Raw genomic sequence first — 18,622 nt, forward strand, 5'->3', positions numbered from 1 at the left:
AAACGAACCTTCTTACGAACCTTCTTAAGGCAAAGTAATTAAGTAGACGCTGCAATGCGAGCATCTAGGGCTTTCTATTCCGTATCATAAGAACGTTCCAACTTAGTAAGGGCTTAAGACAGTTTACCATCTAGCTATACAGCAGTAGATTAAACATAAGACCCTAAGATAAATCAATTAGGGAACCAGATGACTATTAAGAGCAATAGGTCGCGCATATTTAGCATTAGAGGTAGAGCGAATATCACAGGACGAGTAAATATTTGCTTTAGTGCACTCTAAGTAAAAAAACGGTTATTACGAAAAAGGACTTGCTAATATAATATAAACTAACCCCTCTTTCGCACAACGAGAATATGGAGACGGTATAATTTTACTAAGAAATAATATTGCAGCAATAGTGCGGGCACGACGTTGGGCGTATAAAGAAGAAATTGCTTTAGGTATAATAAGTAAAAATATTAACCAAGTTAATTAGACGGATATTATACCTCTAGTAAATAACCTAGAGATACTAGGTATCTTTAAGGACAAAGATAAAAAGGAGGGAGATAGTATTACGGACGCTTTAAGTATAATGCTATAACTACTAGGAAAGGAGTTAAAAGAAGCTAGTTGGTTAATATAGGTACGGTCTAGGATGGAACCGGTAGAACTATATAATGAGGAATAGTAACTAAAGTTATATAATATGCTATATATTAAATAAGAGGAACAAGAGGAACTTATATACCTTATATATAAGACATACATTATATATAAGAAGGATTTCATAGGAGTATAGTTGTGTATTTAAGGACCCTTAGTCCCTACCTAGATAGTTCCTTCCTTATAGTGATTCTTAGAATATAATTAAAGTTAATCTGTTAGGCAACCACTCCACCAGTTATTATTACGCTATTTAACTACTATCTTTACATTTCCTATACACCTAGCCCATTGACAGAACCTATTGTAGTTCCTGCTATAAGGTTCCGTTATATAGAGGGTATAGGAGTATAATTTATTATCGTTAATTAATAGCCGTACGTTCCTAACGGATTATAAGCGATTAGAATTATAAGAGGCTAGCTTAACCGGAATATATAATTATTTAATTAATAGTGTTACCGGTAAGTAGAAGGTAAGTTAAAGGTAAGTTAAAGGTAAGTTAAAGGTAGAATAAGTTTCACGTATTAAAGAACAAATACTTCTAATTACTTCTATTTAGAGACTAATTGCTAGTTCTTCTCTAGAGGGGAACTAGCTTCCTATATATTTCTTTTAAGACGCTAGTAAAACCTTTCGCCCTTAACCTATTTAACTATGTCTTCTAGAATATAGATGGGATATAGATAAAACCTCCTATTTAACTATGTCTTCTAGAACATAGATAGGACATAGATAAAACCTCCTACCGTCTCATTGGATATGTACCTCTTGGGGGATTCCGTTATATATATACTCCCTATATTTTAAGAGCGTCCAAGAGGCGTTACTTTAGTAAAAAGTAAACATTTTAAGAATTAACATTTATCCTTTTCTACGGGCTATATCTTAACTATAATAGTTATAATATATTTATTTAATATAATAGATTCTTTAGCTAATTATATCTTTATAAATATATTCTATAGCCCTATGTTTAGAGTATTAAGGGATGAAATATATTATTTTAAAACATAAGTTAGATTTTTAACGGAATCTTCGTAGATTTTAACTTCTTATAAAATAGAGCTACGATATCGTTAGAATATAGAGGCGATAGAGAAGATAAATACTTTTTAGCTCGTAGTATTTTAGAGATAATTAGACGCAGAGAAGTATATAAGGTATGGTAGCGAGGTAAGATTAAGGCAAGATTGCGATAAAACTAGACTAACGAGTTTTAGATAAAATACGATCGACTGCCTATATCTAATATTTATTATAATGTAGCTACGACGTTATTATTTAATGCAATAGATGGAGAAGCTAAAGAGCTCCTACCTTATAGTATTTTTATGGTAGCTGGACGTTGTGGAAGGGTCGAGATACGGCAGTAAAGAAGGTGATTTGTGGTGTATTTTGACGCTCCGTTACCACCAAAGCTGCGACCATAAGCTCGAAGAAAATTCGGTTGGTTGATAAGGAGCAGTATGCCCGCACGCGTGCACGTACCAACCGTCCGCCGAGTGGGTCGCGGCTATCCTGCACTTGTGTGACGTCATACTTCTGAAACTGGTTCGCAAGGATAAATAGACACTCTGCAACCTGTATGTCTCCAACGATCCATCAAAGCAACTGTAAACAAACAATTCTCAGTTTAAAGCCCATTTACTAAGGCAACCCAACCTCACCAAATCGCTCCAACAATCAACCTCCTATACCTCTGAACATCATGACGATCGGCCAACAAGACTCAGGCGTCACTTCCGGAGTCAAATTCGTCACTTCCACCATTGGTAATACTGTGGGCGGTCTGACTAACACAGTTGGCGGTATCGTAGGCGCTGCGGGCCGCGGGGTTGGTGAAACAGTTGAGGGCGCTACGGGCAGTGCTGGGAGACCTGTTGCTCGTGGCATTGCTAATGCCGCGACTGGTATCGAGGATGGAAGCAATAGGATCGCAAGAGGTGTAAAGAATGCTGGGGAAGGAAAGTAAGAAACTCAATAGCAAACACGGGGAATAAGGGCAACGGAGAATAATGTGGGGTTTACCCGGATACAATGGAGTTTTCACTTGAGCGAGAGGGAGATACCCTATGGTGTTGGGGTACTCGCCGGATTACGCAAGCTGATGGAATAGGCTATTCTAGGGCCTTTTAATTAAGTCGAAATGGTTGCAAGACTGCATTTAAGGCCTATTAGTAATATACGCCCTTTTAACTCTAAGGTCGTAACTTACAAAGTTAGCTACCCAGAAGGGTTATAGGCCGACTACCTTAGTGTAGTTATATGTATTAGTTATTAATACTATAAGCTTATAAGCGTTAAATAGTTTAATATAATACTTACTTAAAATGCCTATAATAAGTTTTCACTGCTATAGCAATGAGATAAGTTTATACTCTTTTACTTTTTAAATTCTTTAATACCGCTTAGGTCTATTAGCTCTAGTCCACTATACTATAGTTTTAGCTACTATTGCCGTAGCGCTTATCTATGCGCCTAAGGCGATCTACCCTAACCCTTCTTAGCTTTTTCTCTTTAATAGATCCTATTATCTACTTTAACCGCTTAGTTAACTAGCTCCCTTATACTCTTTAGATCTTCTATAAGGATTAATATATTTTATACTTTTAACTTTAGTCTATTCTAGTACTATACTATAAACGTCCGTTTATTTTAGTCGATTTAAGTTACAAGTATCTAAAACTAAGTAGTATACCCTATTACTAAACCATTTTATATTAACGCTTTTATCTATTTTTTTACTATTACTACAGCTTCTAGGTCTCTGAATATCTAGGCAAGTTTTAATATAAATCCTTTCTATATCGAGAATATATGTCGTACTTCTAAGTTAGTCGTCGTTATTCTGTATTTCTAAAAGTTGGTAATAAGTTACTAAGAGTTATTACTTTCTATACTAGTATCTCCTCCTAATCCTAAGGTCGTTGCCCTTAATAGCATTGTTATAGCTGCTTTTAGTAGTATCTTGTTATATATATACTGTAACTATAGTAGTAAATATATAATAAAGTCTTATAGTAAATACTACGGTAGGTATGTAGGTAAACAAAGGTCAACAATCTCTAACTAGTGGAGTAGGTGCCCAACAGATTAACTCTAATTGATTCTAAGATTTACCATAAAGAGAGAGCTATCTAAATAGGGACTATAGTCCTTTAAAAATATAGCTATACTTTTAAAAAATCCATTATACGTAATATATGTATTATATATAGGGCGTACCTTATATATACTACGTATAATATTATATAACTCGCCTATAACTCGTTTTATTAGCTCTATTATAGCCCGTACTACCTTTAATAGCTTATTATTACGGGGTAAGTATAAGTGGTAATAATATATAGCGAAATAGATATTATTAAGCTATATATCTAAACTATATATTATAGACCCTTTAAGTACAATATTACAACTACTAGGAGAGGAGATAAAAGTAGCTAGTTAGTTAATTAAAGTACGGTCTAAAATAGAACTAGTGGAGCTATATAACGAGTAGTAAGTAAAGGGTATATAATAGTTAAATGTATTAAACGCGATAAATATATTAAATGGCGCTAAGCCCTACGTTTAATATAGATAGTACGTATATTATGTATAAAGGGATTTTATAGGCATATAGTTATATATTTAAGGACCCTTAGTCCCTACTATAGGTAGTTCTCTCTTTATAGTTAATCTATTAGGTATATACTCTATTAGTTAGATTTTATTATTTTTATTACAGACCTTATATTAGTAGTAGTACGGCTACTTAGAGAGGAGATGGACAAGCTAGTTATAATAATATAGGAGGTATTAGAATCGATTAAACTATAGGATAAAGGCTAAGCGAGGTTATATAAGAGTTTATAGAATAAGAGTTTAGAATATAGAAATGTACGAACGTGGGAACGCGCAGACGTACTAATATACTTAGTACATTTTATAGGAGTTAGGCTATATATTTAAAGGACTATAATCTCTACCCTAAATAGTTATCTTCTTATAGTAAATCTTATAATTAATCGGAGTTAATATATTAGGTACTTGCTCCATAGTTAGATCTTATTATTGTTTCTATTTATATACCTAGCCTATTAATAAGTCTATCGTAATATCTACTACAAGGCTTCGTTATAGTTTTGTTTATCTATATACCTAGCCTATTATTAAGCCTAGCCCATTGACAAGTCCACCGTAGTATTTCCTACGAGGCTTCGTTACAATAGTAGATAGTGCAATCGCCATTGTGCTCACAAGCATCAATTTGTTGCAGCTGCATCACAAGTGCGTTACAGCAGTATTTTGGTCTCAATTACTCTAACGTGAAGGTCAACTATCACATTTAGTGATCCCTTAACACAAACGTTTGTGGTTTAGAATGAAGCATCACGCTCCTTAATCTATGGTGATCTTACAGCGCCGAATACCGCCACCATATGGCACGTGTAGAAAACACAAGTCCTAGTGATACAAATTAACTCCGGGGTAATTCCTAACCATCTCAACACACAGTGCCTCTCCAATAGAAAACTGCGCGAAAAATTAGACTTGTGGTTGATCCTCTACCCCAATAATTTCCTCCAAGGAAAGCCTCTAGTGGAACGGGGAACCAGCCAAAGGGACTTCCTATATATGTTGGATCGACGCGTTTGTAAAATAGCCCATAAAAATAGTCGTTCCTGCGTGGATGGTCCGAGTACTTTTCGTCATCCATTTACTACTAAACCGGAAAGCGCCATATTCCTATCCCAGTTCCCACGCCCAATTCCTAAAGTCCCTTCAAATGCAAATGATCAAATGAAAATGTCTTTAATGAGGCCATGTTCTATAACGCCGTCACAATGTCTTGCCGCCGAATGCGTTGTGCTTACGAGTCTTTGAAGGTTCAACATAGGGGTTTATGGCCCGGAATAGTAGTTTGGAAGGCCTTGATACTGCATCGGTGGCACTGTTTCTTCTTCCACCTGGCTTAAAGCAGTAGGTTCTGTATACCACTGCTCTGTGAGTGGACGACCTTGACCGGAAACGTCGCTGCTCTGGCCATGCATAACGTAAGGGTTCCAGGTAGGAGGGTAGCTGTAGTTCTGAATTGATTGTGTGACAATTGGAGCGGATAAAGGCCCCGATGAAGATTCGGGGATGCTACTGGCATGCATTGGACCAGCGCTAGTTTCTATAGATGGCGAATAATTGTATGGTGAATTTCGTCCTCGGTAATCATGCTGAGTGCCGAGGTGTTGACTGGGGAATTGCTGTGGAAGTCCTTCGATGTTTCCGTAAGACATTGATCTTGTTGGCGGCACCCAGCCTTGGCTATCGTGGTGAGCACCGTAAGACATGTTGGAGGTGCTACTCATTGTCGCCGGAGTTTGTCCGCCAGACAGATTAGAGTCACTACCGTAAGCAGATGGCGCTGTGGAATTAGAAGGCCTCCAATATCCAGCCGCAGAAGGTGGCTCCTCTGCACCAGAAGACTGGGGCAAGAAACCTGAAGATGTCCACTGATTTTCCATTTGATGTGTGTAAGCAAAAGGCTGATGTTGCGAAGCTACTGTGACCGTATCAATACAAGTCTGAACAGAAGATGGCATTTAAACCTACATCCGTTTGTATGCGGGGTATGAGATGGGTCAACTTCAAGCTCAGATTGCATGCCAAACCTTGCGCCAGTGCTAGTAGACGACATGGTCCCGTATGGACGATATTCCTCGACGTGTTCGCTAGCAGATGTTACGGATGCACGAGGTGAAGGCGTGGAAACTGATGGTGCACCCACACCTGCATCCACTTTTGGTGTGGCTTGAGGTCGCTGGTCTGGAGGGTTCGTTTGCTCGACGGGATAGAAATTGCACTCTTTCTTGAGTCGAATGCAATTTGAACAGCGTCGTTGTGGGTCATCTTGAGAAAGCAAACATCGAATCTTTCTCCTTCGGCAATGTCCTAAAGTCATCAGCTTCAAGGATTAGAGAAGTTCGGTGAGGCGCATCCGCATTCGCAGCCGCCAGTGGAAATCTGCTCACCACACGCAACGGAAGTGCGATGGTATCCAAGCTTGTTGCGACGTTTATCTGCTGTTGGCGATAGCTCACCAGAATTCGCAAGTGCAAGGTTGCGCATGTGAGGCGTTGATACTGATCGTCGAATCTCTGGTACTTTTCCCTTGGAAGGTCCCCTCTTCTTACTTGACTGAGAATGATTTATGGGCGCATTCGTCTGACCAACTAGTGCATGATCTTGTCGTTCTACGAAGGTCGATGCAGGGACGGCATCTGAGATGGGGACGCCGATTCCAGAAGGCAGACCCAAAGAGCCGTAGGACATTCCGTTGTTGAGATGGGGACGCAGAGGTGGTCGGTGATCAATTCTTAACGCTTTCTTCAAACGGCGCCCAACTCCTACAGCCATAGAAGAAGTCGTGTTATCGCACTGCTCGAATATCGAACCACGAGACCGGTCGGCGCATTGAGAGACGACCTGAAGCAGTCAACCTTGAAGCACCAAAAGCGTGGGCCACCGAAATGGCCTCGATGGTGGTCAGTACTCACGCACGATGGTTTTCCAAAACGTTGGAGCCCGCACTAGATCTGTTCTTTAGTCGGGAGTTGCAGGCGGGGGCGGTTGCTGGCGATCAACCAGGCCATGGGATTTTAGGCGCAATCAATGCAGGTGGAAACCAACGGCTAGGGCCAGAAAGCGTGCGAGGTACCAGATCCAGTTCCTTGATGTGCAACAAGAATTCTATGTCCACGAGGGCAAAGATTGAGGAGACGTCAGCTAAGCTTACCAGTAAACCCGGGTGGGGAATAAAGCCACCCATCAGCATTGGAGAAATTCGGAGGGAAAAAAGCAAGAGCAAGGAGTCAAAACCTTCTTCTCGCTCCAGTGCGAAATGATAAAGTGGCAAAGGGCACAGATCCCTTCACCTGGGCCAACATGTTTTCCAGGGCTCTCGGCGCCGCGAATTGGCCTAAGATTGGTTTTGCGATCCTGGCTGCTTGGCTTCCAGTAAGATGATCTTGGGCGAGTCCGGCAGGAGCTTTGGCAGATCCTTGTTGTGTTGGTGGCCACGCTAACGACCAACTGATGCGGGATGGATGAGCGCCAAGTGCACTGTCCACCAGAAAAAGCCATGGCTGTTGAAGCAAAGGGCCACTCATGATCGAGCCTTCCCAGGCTGCTGCGCCTCAGCGTCAGAGGCAGGTTGAGAAGTAACGCTTGCCGTCGCATTCTTGACGCTGGCAGCGAGATGAACCGCAGTGCCTCTCTAAAACCCTATATTTTCTCCGCCCGAGTTTGATCGCCCCTGACGGATGCAAAAAACTGGCAGATGTATACGAATCGTGTTAGCTTCTTTTTAGCATGAGTCTTAAGGTCGTAAACGACGAATCCTGTGCGGCAGGAGAGTCATCAACAAACGGCAATCGCGTAATCGCAGAGCAACGTGGAGCGGTGATTGTCGTCCGCGAAGCCGTCCTGAAACCTCATCCTCAGTTGTGTCCTAATAAAAAAGGCCTGATACGCCAGTTCTGGGCGACAAAAATACCTTGAAAGCACGAATGAGAGTCCTGACTCTTTGCTTTTCGTATCTCGACGCCGCCGCGTGAGCAAAGGCCAGGCGAAGCAGGATAAGCAATCATATCGTGACGTCTTGAAGGTTGCGCGATGGGGCCAGGGGTGAGCTGTGACTGAACCTTTCATCGGCGTGCCGTCACATGCAGTAACGTGAGTTAGGAAATTCTGCGACAAGAGTGTATCGTGCGTGGAGTGGCCCCTTCTCCACACTCTCATTTCGCTTCCGACGATCACATACATGGCCATTGCCTTCCCCCTTGGCATCCTCAGCGAGCCTACGGTAGGGGTCCAATACTCCGGGGCCTAGCTGCCGGTCTGGGGACGTGCAGGACGTCCACGCCATTCCATTCATGGTGTGTTCTCTTTGGGGGAGCGACTCTGGCCACGGGCTCTGATAACGAACCGTGGAAGTATGGTTCCATTTGCTCTCGTGCTCACTTGCGCGATTGAAGTACGTATATGCTGATGGCAGAACGTAGAGATACTAGCCGCCACCGCTGCTGGAGACGATGAGCTCAACAAGAACGATTAGCATACGGGAAACGTGCTCTAGTAATGGCTTCATGTTCGAAACCCGATGTTCCCTAGCACCGATTTGATAAGCATCGTTCCTTTTAAAATAGCAGAGGCGCCAATTTCGCCAAGCCCATCCCACGCCTATGACATCCCTGGCGGTGGAGCTCGTTCATGCACGGTTGCACCTCCCTTCGCGTTGCAGGCGCCATCCGGGCGAAGCCTTGTGGATTCCTCTAGCGTGGCCCTGCAGTCTTAGCGGTTCTGTTCTGACTTGCTAATGGCATTCAAAGGTATCGGGTTGTTGGACCTTATCACAACTGAGGAATACGATATATCGAAGTCCAGGTTCCCGTCGGGAGTAAATAGTTTTGGCTAAAAATCGACATCTGAAACTTTGTCTGGGTGGCGACCGATCGATCCAGAATCTCAAAGCAAAATCTCACAGATTGATCAGAGCTGCAACTGCTGGGGTCGGGACACGAGGCTGAAAAGTCCCGCGGAATTTAACCAGCCACGGCGAATTGGCACATCTAGATTGCCTTCCAAGCTGCTTGCTCACCGCGGGCCGAAGCCGCCTGCTCGTCACGATGCTTGAACAGAAATATTGGAAGCAAGGGATTACTTCCAGGTTGAGAGCATGGCTTGCTGCATAGGTGGCGACACGCGGTTTTGCTTTTGACGGATTTTTTAAGGTTGAAGAAAAGCGACTTAATCCTGTTGTTCCGGCCGCTTTTGATTGGTCGGGGAGGAATCGGAACGAGAATTTAATTGACACCTTCCCAGTCCAGTTATCCCCGACAGCACGACACTTCCTCTACAGCCATTTTTTGAAATCCCATAACAGCCCAGTCCGGATAAATATTGCGACGTCACGGGACTACCTCGCTCGCTACGTGTGACATGGCGTTCCACTCCGCTTCTTTTCCATCCTAAGATTTGACTGATCCCCCAGCAAACACTGATCGGTGAGCATTTTGACTCTCCTCACCGCCTTAGCGAAGATGTGTCAACACACCATTCCTATTGGAAAGAGGTTCGCGGCCCACGGCTAGCAACCCTACTTGATCAGTCCTACCTTGCACCTTCCATGGGGAGATCTCTGGATACTAACGACTACCAAAACCCCTTGCCCAGGTCCGATTTAGCTCAGCTTATGTATAAGCTGCAATAAAATGGCCTTGATCCCACTACAAATTCGTTCTTCCGATTTTTTCTAGGCCTTCACGTCACCCTTGTCCTGACTAATTGCGGTGTTCCTAAACGTGGTCTTCCACGTATTAGACCACGCCCTCAATTTGTGGGAGGAATGGAAATTATCCAAGTATACCTAACATGTTTTCGCAGCGCAGTAAAGTTAATAATCTCGAATGTGAGCTACTCCTCTTAAGACCCAACCTGTTTAGGCAAAGGGGAATAAATGCCCCTATCCAGCCTCATACGTCATTTATCTCACCAGAAAAACGAATGGACGATCAACCCAAAGCGCCAAATACAGGAAAAATACTTCCGAAGACCAATCAACGACTTCTTTGACGCTGGTAGGATACCGCGCTAGAGATGTATCAGTTATGTCTTTTAATTTAATGACCAGCGGATGTGCGCAATGTGCGTTTCCTATTAGATATTGTTGTCACGTGCCTTTGGAGGTATTTTGACCCCAAGTGTGACCCGTGTGCTTTGAGAATTGGAATGAATCTCACCTTCAAAATTAGCGCCAGACCGCCCTTTTCTCAATGGGATAATAACTATGTACCTTGATATTTAGAGTCATGCATGGACCTGACAAGATCATTAAGAAGAAACGCGTCCCTTTCTGCCGAACTTCTGTTTTAAATCCAATCTGACGTTTTGTAACCGAATATCTTTTAGGTCTGAAGTGTGACTCCTACCAACAAAATTAAGGCTGTGCAGGCAAAATTACTCCGAATCAGCGTATTCTAAACTGAATCTGAGGCCTTTAGATTGGAACCGAAGGACCCCTAATTTATGATCTTTTTCACAATATATCAGCACTGGTTACATGAAATAAGCGCAGCTGGAACATACGGCTGCACACTGATGAGCCGTGCGCTCGCTCACAAGGAACTTCTGCTGAAGCACTCGTATTCTCGGACATACAAGACATACAACCTCGGTGACGGCGCGAGAGTTGAGAAGAGGCTCAGAAATACTAAAGAATGACCTCGACAGCCAGTCAAAAAGATTCAGGACTAAATGGTTGCTCCGCGTACTGTACATGTACATCACTACGCCATACTCTAGATGGATCGCTGGGTAAATTCTTCAGACTGCAGAACACAGCCGGAATCTCAAGCCCGAAATGACTTCTCATGTTCCGAATCGCATAAATAGTGTTAGAGATGCACTTGAAACATGGTAAATTATGTAAGTCTCGATGGCTTCAAGGCTTAATTTTGCTATGATTACTAAAAGCTGTGACAAAAGGAGCATTAGAGGAGCCGCATGCCAGCACGCCAGCATAGCTTCCATATGGCCGCTTGCAAAGGCCCTATTGTAGGCTCTTCTAATATCATATAGTTAGCGTCAGCTAATGTGCAGCTAGACCAGGGTGAAATACGGTCGCAGATCCACAGTTGATTGGATCAAAACGTTCCGAAGTCACGAAGAGGAGATTTGTTACACGGAAAGGCCTCCTGCAGACTAGCCATATGATGTGGGGAGAGTCTGTACGAGATGAAACTCGCTACAGCTAGGCTAGTGAGCATAAAATAACTAAATCCGTATGGTCTACTTAATGACAACTTCCCAAGTCTTTCAGCCCACCAAAGGACTTGAACTTGTCACCTCACCTCGACTGCAGAGTGTATCTCAAACGATTATTAGCCTTAGGAAAGTCCGAAAACTTAAACTTGTAAGCAAACCCACTTCTTACTAGACCAGTCCCTTCACGGCATGACTTGTCTTCTGCGCATGAGTTATATAGTCAGCAATTTACTTGATGGCTTGTCTGTAGTACTACCGCTGCATCCCAATCTGCTAGAAGGTAAAATTTAACGGTCGTACAGTCTGTCTAAGCACAAGAGACGACATATACATTTCGGCATCCGAATTCTGAGTAATGCGTTACATAAAATCCCACATCCAATGGATCTATCGCAGAGACCAACCCATGGAACCCCTCGCACTAACTGCTCGACTACTGGTCCGTCAAAGCCATGCTCGCCGGCTACATGCAAGGTATCGTGTAACAGTGAGAGAATTAGACATCAAATGGGGGTACACCAGTAACGCATATAGGGATAAACGTTAACAAGAAAGAAGATATAAGTCGGAAAGGAATGATAAGAAGAATGAACCCAGAGTCTAATTGGCGCAAACCAAACCAAAAAAAAAATTTCGGCAACTAGAAGAAACCGAATCGGAAATAATCCGGCACAAGTCTAGTAAAATCGGGATATATGTGGCCGTTCCGCGTGCGCAGGTACAGGCGTCAAATACTCCCCCCGCCTGCAACAACTTCCATGCTTATAACCTCAATGCTTTGCTCGTTCACGATACTGCGGCGGCGGCGACAAGGCAGTCAATCGCGGAACTCTGGCTCGGCGCCGTTGCTGTCGCAAACGGACCTTGCCAATGTGGCCCGATAAAACCGGTTTGCGCATCGCGGTCGCTTTTCCAAATCGAGTCCGCGTTCTTGGTCAGGAAAGTTACGAAAGCTTCATTCGGAGCCACCTTTTGTAATGCGGCTAGGTTGCGGGTAAAAATGCCTTTGAATTGTGCAAGGTTGTTGTCTTCATCTATTCCGCCACTCTCTGTCAAAATGCCATTTGAGTCTGTGAGGGCTTTAAGAGCAGCATTAGCGATAGTGGTTGCCTCGGTAAGATAAGAGGAGTCGCCGGTTGCAGCGCTGAGTTCAACAAGTCCACCGAGAACAACGCCTTGGTTGTAGGTGAAGACGGTGCCACCATTGTTAGCACAAGTTATCTTGTTGATGCCATCGTTAATAGTGTTAGCGGAGTTAATCACGCCAGAGTGTGAGAACCAGTCCCATTCGGCCTGTGCCCAAGAGATACGGTTGGCTTTTTGGTCTGGGACGCGATTCGCAAGATGGGCGGCTACAGAGAGGAAGAGCTCGTTCGAGATAGCGGAGATGTAGCCTTTGGATTTGTCCCACCAAATACCGCCCTTGCAAGGCGTACTCCAACCAGTGGTCATGTCGTCAAAGATTGTGACGGCCGTATCAAGGTAGTCTTGGTTACCTGTGAGATCATATGCTGCAATCCAGCCTAGGGCCCACCAGCCCTCATCATCATAGTAGTCATTGATGTAGCCCCCGTCGTTTGTACCCCCTCTACCAGGCGCTTTTGAATATGTCGTGGAAATAATTTGTTCTGCAGTACTCTTGAATGAATCGTCAATCAAGCCAAGATCCGCAATGGCTGTCATAACGTTGGCGCTGTTCCACCACAGACCGTCCCAGAGGCCAGTACTTGCGTTGTACCATTTGTCATTCAAAACAGTGATCGCGCTCTCAGCATTTGCCGCATAGTCTGCTGCGGAAATGGAGGATATATAATGGAAAGTGAGGATAGGGAAGAATGATGTGAAGTATTTCATGACAGCTTCAAGAAGTAACGACAAGACAAGTAATTGATTTCGGGTGTCTTGGGTAGTTCGGATTTTCTCAATGCGATTTTGCGAAAAATTAATGAAGAATAGTATGAAGGCTAGGCGAACTAGTAGTAAAAGTAGGAAATTCACCGCTCTTATTGTTTTTGAACATGACAGCAAATGCACAGCCAGTATCAGGCGTCGACAAGCTTCTTGGCCTAGAGGAACAGGCTCTGCCAGCATGGCTGGCTGTGTATCCAGCACAGCCTCCAGGGAAGTATCCCTTAACCCGCCGGAAAGCGTCCTACCGTTATCGATAAGGACTAGCCAATCAGATCAACCAAATCGAATCGTCGTAGGAGTAAAATCGGGCAGCGGCCATGGCTTCGGTGGCGGCTTTTCAGCATATCGATTTGGCTGAACGTTATACTGAGTCGGTTGGACAAGGCCTATATCATTGGAAGTATGATTGGAAGGCATTTTTAATAGTAATTAGCTATACATGTTATTTTCATTCTGGTGTTCAAGCACGGACCAGCTTCCGGTAGGACGCCGGCGGGTTAAGGGATACGTACAAACCTGCTTAGGAAAAGGACGGGGTGATTCTAATTGTTGTTCTGGACTATGAGAGGTCGTAGAGGCCCATGACGTGTGGATCCATGTCCGGAGACCCGTGGCGCTGCCAGCATACATTCTCATATGAGATGGATTGAGAGGCACAGTAAGACTAGGCAGTCTCCGGTCGCCCCGATGAATGTTTTAGCCCTGCAGCGAATCTATCGTACATATCGTACGATAGAAGCTTTGAGGTTGAATCCAGTGAAGGACCGTCTCTTTTACCCCATGGACGATACAATACCGAGAGAGATGGGGCCATAGCGACGCATTGAGAGCATGAAAACTCTCTCTACGACAAGCATGATTATCCCAGGTTCCTGAAACACAGACATGTCGTGGAGGCAGGATTCTCCAGTCTTTGTCGTGGATTTTGGCCCGTGAGCGTGAGCCGGAATATAATAGGCCCTGCCCCGAGAGCCCTATGAAGAAGCTTATGTCGTGTGACGTGGTGACAACGGACAAATCCCATCCCTTAACCTGCTGAGGTGCAATGCCAAGCTGCACCGTGCACCAACACCGAGAACAAGATGGGGCTGTTCTGTGTGTAGGATTCCGTTTTGCACAATAGGGCCCTGTTGGAACACCTGGCAAAGCTCAACTCTAAGGACTAGCTTACAAATATATATATACATAGAAATCACGGATTTGAATAACCTCACGTCGCTGCAGTTTTTATCACAGTGACCAAGAATTAGGTCAAACGAGAGCCTCTAATTGGCTAATCCCTATCGATAACCGAGAGCCAGAGTCAGCGGGAAGGGATAGCCTTTGAGCACGGATTAAGCCCTTTTTAAACCCCCCATCTCGCTGCGCCCTGAGTACAGATAAGCTTTTAATAGTGCTGTTCGAACGACTTTGCCTTGTGCGGCATAGTATGAGCCTTGCGTAGAATCCTACGGGCCTGACTTTCTTCTGACTGTCTATTCAGTCATTGTCCGGTTGATTTTCTTTCCAAGTTCTCACGCTCGGTATCACCGCGCCACAGTCTGTTGCTAAACTTGTACAACTTGCGGGGGAAATATTTCTGCTATGCTCGCCTTCGAGCTAGAGAGCTCCTAGCAAAGATGATCGCTCCCACTTCGATAGGTAAAACCCTGCAAAATTCTACCTGCGTGATAACCGTGCGTGCTTTCTTTCACATGGCGAAGCCGACGGACCGTTCGCCACGGTTTCACGGTGCTTATGGTGATTATTTCCGGAGGCCGTGAGTGGGTACGAAGTCCGTTGGAAAGTAGTGAAGTAGGTATCTTATATCTTTGGGTTTCTTATGCCAATCCTAGAAAGCATCTTCTTGAAGCATCTCTCTTCACTACTATTTCTTAAAGCCTTTTTCTAAAGACTCACTCTGGGAGCTGAGCTCCAGCTGGTCCAATCGTTCCACAACATGCAGCGATTTTTTGGCAACGGCCCAACCTATATCCGTCTTGCTCGGGAGTCCAGAAGGGCAAAGCTACGCGCACGAATCCAAACACGACGAGAAAGAATGCGAGCAACAATCACAAAGAACTTCACTTTCTTTGCTCCAGAGGGCATGATTAACCAGTGGAGGATAGCCTTTGGTGGAATGTACTGAATCCGTTCGGTTATTATTCAACATAAATTTAATAAGGTTGCATGCACAATTGATTGCGCTTGTTCGGAGGCTATTACTTTCTAAATTTCAAGCTACTTCGTCGTTGATCAGATATTCCCAACCCCAACTTTCTCGCATCTCTTGAGTTCAACACTTTACACGAAAGCCCTTAGGCTTCACTGGCTTAGTCGTAGAGAGCAAGTTCAGCAATCTCGGCTGATGAGCATCTCCCTGCACGCCCCAAGTACGGCATCATCATTGCGTCTGATGTGACACGTCTTGGAATTTCCCAAGTCCACTCGTTTGACTCTTCCTTACAATCACGCTTTTTAGCCATCCTCCGGCTTGGTTTCGCCTCTGTATCTTTGGAGTTTATGGGCTGGTTTAGGTTCTAGGTCGTCTTTGCACACACCATTGGTGAGTGAACTGTTCCTCCATCAATATTCCGATAGAGTATGTGGACTAAAATTTTTGCTAGAAGACCCCTTCGGAGCTACCAGCGTACCAAGTGAACTGTTTCGTTTGTTCTATCAACTGTCTGTATTTGCACTATCATTACCACGGTCTGTCGGGCCACCTGACTTCCTAACGACACTCTCATTTCTCGATACACACAGTAATCATCTCCAACACCTGGTCAACGAAATGCCACTTGCATACCAAGCGCTGATTGAGGTTGGGAGGCTCCTATAATGCACATGAGCAATTCCCCGGCAGTGGCCGGGATTTATCGCCTGGTTCAGATATCTGCGCACACTTTGAACAATCGATTGTGTCAAGGTTGAGGTGTAGAGTGTAGTGGCTTGCAAGAAGCGCCTTGAGGTCAAGCGCACAGAAGCCTACATCCAGTATAGGGAAGTCTAGGACATGGAAAATATCAAGCCATATGTATACGGAAGGTTCTGCAACGATTTCAAAGAGGTGTCGGAGGCAATCAGCAGACGCTGGAAGAGTCGCAAATATCCCAAGCCCGAAACAACGTCAGATTCCCGAAAATCGGCTTCTGCTCTCCTGGTTTGAACCTTATTGTAAATTATAGTACTATCCCACCGTAACGCTGCGACACATTCTATCAAGTCAGCGTTTGGGAGAAATCTTACATGTCTAACACTAACACCGCCTGATAGGGTCGTTTTTTAATTACTAGTGTCTTCCATAAAGAGCATACTCTTTTGTTGCTAGCTTGATAGTTCGGAAGGATTAGCATGTATATTTTGTTTTCTGTAATCCAAGAAATCTAAAGTTGGAGAAAAGACGGCTTGCTGTTTCAGCTGGATTTGTTGAGATGGGCACCTGTTCAGTCGTTGTCTCTACAATTTTGCCACTTGGTTTCTCGGTTTTCAAGAGCTTCCCTGTGTAAAACGGTTGTCTTGGTTGCTTCGAGTTTCCTTGGTCGCTGTTCATCCCATTGGACCTTCTGCTTCTGACGTAGTTCAACAGTTCTGTGAGTGACGTCGATGCAAACTCTGCTCTCATCTGGCACATGTGAAATGAGCCTGAAATAGTCATGTGGGTATAAGGGCTAGATAACAATGACGTACTTCTTACTTTTGCAATGATGATGGTGGGAAACTGATCAAGTGCATGGCATTTGTGTTCCCGCATCCTCCTCCCAATCATCATCTGCATCAAGGTAAAGCCCACTATTGTGAGCGAATCAGCAAGCAAGGAGGCAAAAGGCAATGGTGCCCCAAGGCGCTAGCAGTGGGGTTCGTAAACAGCAGCCACGATTCACGATGCAATCCAAGAATGACGTTCGCTAGCGTCCCTTTCGTTTGTACGTGCCTACAAAAGAGCTCCGGGTTGCCTACCTCTGCACATATTTCAACCACTACATACCAACACAATCCCCAACCGAATTCAGCCCAGCTCAACTTCAAACTCAAGCAATTTTCCAACATCAGTTAAACAACCTACAATCACCCAATTTATTATGTCTGACCTCGGGTAAGTAGTTCTTTAGTCTTTGCTGATAGAACCCAACACTAATGTCACCTCAGACGCAAAGGACTCGGTGAGCAGGCCCAAGAGAAAATTACTCCTGACTCCCAGAAGTCTACTCTTGAACAAGCCAAGGAGGGTGTGACTAGTCTCGGTGATCGTGCTGCCGGTGCTATTCAACCAGGTTTGTCTCCACAGTCTCCAGCTTTTACTTCTCTTTTTGAAGCCTCTCCCCACTAACTTCATTCTCAGAGGGTAACAAGTCTACCACACAGAAGCTCGGTGATGCAACTCGCTTTGGCGGCGATGATGCATCGAACCAAGGCCAGGGCATTCTTGCGTCCTCACAAGAGACCGTCGGCAATGCCGCTCAGTCCATCACCGACACCTTCCAGGGCAAGAAGTAGACTTTTCTTCGAAATGCCTACAAACGATATTTCTCGATTGCCATGGATTGATGGAAACTTGTTTTGGCAAAAGTGACTCTTCATTGATTGCTCCTAGGGAAAACACACGGGCGGTGACTTAGCTTTGTATTATATCCTACATACTTCATGAATATCATCATGAAAGTCTGGAAAGGTACGGCTCATTGTTGTGACTGCTCATGAAATTTGTGGTTTGTTGCGATTGCCTCGGGACGTTCGAGACATGAATATGGCATGCTATGCAAAAATAGCCTATGAAAAATTTTCTATGTCTGAATTTGGAGTGACTTCACTTAAACTTTCACTCGAAGGCGTTGATATGTCCAAGATGCTTGCCTATGCTGGCAGGAGAGTATACAAATAATCATGTGAGGCCTGACGCATTCGGTGTCTATCAGCTTTCGCGAAACAGTAGCTTCGTTGCCTGTGTCCCTAGACGAACGTTTTCATTAGCTCAAGACTCTATATGATATATTTCATGCGCTGTTGATAAAGGCGTCCACACAAGGGGCTATTGGTTTGGCATTCGCTATTCTATATGGAATTTAATGAGCCCCTGAAATACTTTAGAACCACGGATAAATTTGTATGGTATCTAAAGCGACGAACGAGGTATAGGTAGGGTACCAAAAATTGTGTCGACGCCTAGGCCACGTAAGAGATAGTCGCAGTCATATTACATGAATTCTACTACAGATATCAGTACGAACTTGTACCAGAAGGCGAGAAAGCCTTCCAAAAGCTCGAAAATTATTAAGTATCC

At 44.1% G+C, this 18,622-nt stretch overlaps 4 protein-coding genes across 4 annotated transcripts; 2 read left to right on the forward strand and 2 right to left on the reverse strand.

Moving 5' to 3' along the window:
• The first annotated feature begins 2,252 nt into the window (after positions 1-2,252).
• On the forward strand, positions 2,253-2,981 carry K441DRAFT_668012 (uncharacterized protein). The gene has a single exon (XM_067649932.1). It carries the CDS (start codon positions 2,360-2,362, stop codon positions 2,621-2,623), a length of 264 nt encoding a protein of 87 aa, XP_067498691.1. The 5' UTR covers positions 2,253-2,359; the 3' UTR covers positions 2,624-2,981.
• Positions 2,982-5,445: 2,464 nt separating this feature from the next.
• On the reverse strand, positions 5,446-7,307 carry K441DRAFT_285624 (uncharacterized protein). Its single transcript, XM_067640958.1, has 4 exons — positions 7,185-7,307; positions 6,660-7,113; positions 6,241-6,579; positions 5,446-6,190 (listed from the first exon to the last, which is right to left on the reverse strand). Exons 2-4 carry the CDS (start codon positions 7,042-7,044, stop codon positions 5,538-5,540), a joined length of 1,377 nt encoding a protein of 458 aa, XP_067498692.1. The 5' UTR covers positions 7,045-7,113; positions 7,185-7,307; the 3' UTR covers positions 5,446-5,537.
• A 4,936-nt stretch (positions 7,308-12,243) lies between these two features.
• K441DRAFT_519311 (glycoside hydrolase family 76 protein) lies at positions 12,244-13,248 on the reverse strand (the record flags this gene model as incomplete). Its single annotated transcript, XM_067642132.1, has 1 exon — positions 12,244-13,248. A coding segment is annotated over one exon (1,005 nt), but the record flags the coding sequence as incomplete, so codon positions are not given.
• A 3,969-nt stretch (positions 13,249-17,217) lies between these two features.
• On the forward strand, positions 17,218-18,256 carry K441DRAFT_285764 (uncharacterized protein). The gene is made up of 3 exons (XM_067640959.1): positions 17,218-17,437; positions 17,491-17,615; positions 17,684-18,256. The coding sequence occupies exons 1-3, from the start codon at positions 17,424-17,426 to the stop codon at positions 17,836-17,838; spliced, it is 294 nt and encodes a 97-aa protein (XP_067498694.1). The 5' UTR covers positions 17,218-17,423; the 3' UTR covers positions 17,839-18,256.
• The last annotated feature ends 366 nt before the right edge of the window (positions 18,257-18,622 follow it).

This window comes from Cenococcum geophilum, assembly GCF_001692895.1.
Source record: "Cenococcum geophilum 1.58 unplaced genomic scaffold K441scaffold_59, whole genome shotgun sequence".
NCBI lineage: Eukaryota > Fungi > Ascomycota > Dothideomycetes > Gloniales > Gloniaceae > Cenococcum > Cenococcum geophilum.

What these genes read in the sequence shown, in the direction of transcription:
- K441DRAFT_285764 (XM_067640959.1), top strand. An exon ending in TGCCGGTGCTATTCAACCAG is followed by an intron (nt 17,616 to 17,683) that starts GTTTGTCTCCAC and finishes CTTCATTCTCAG; the next exon opens with AGGGTAACAAGTCTACCACA.
- K441DRAFT_668012 (XM_067649932.1), top strand. Translation starts at nt 2,360, where the DNA reads ATGACGATCGGCCAACAAGACTCAGGCGTCACTTCCGGAGTCAAATTC.
- K441DRAFT_285624 (XM_067640958.1), bottom strand. Translation starts at nt 7,044, where the DNA reads ATGGCTGTAGGAGTTGGGCGCCGTTTGAAGAAAGCGTTAAGAATTGAT. An exon ending in TCGCACTTCCGTTGCGTGTG is followed by an intron (nt 6,580 to 6,659) that starts GTGAGCAGATTT and finishes TGATGACTTTAG; the next exon opens with GACATTGCCGAAGGAGAAAG. An exon ending in TACCCCGCATACAAACGGAT is followed by an intron (nt 6,191 to 6,240) that starts GTAGGTTTAAAT and finishes ATACGGTCACAG; the next exon opens with TAGCTTCGCAACATCAGCCT.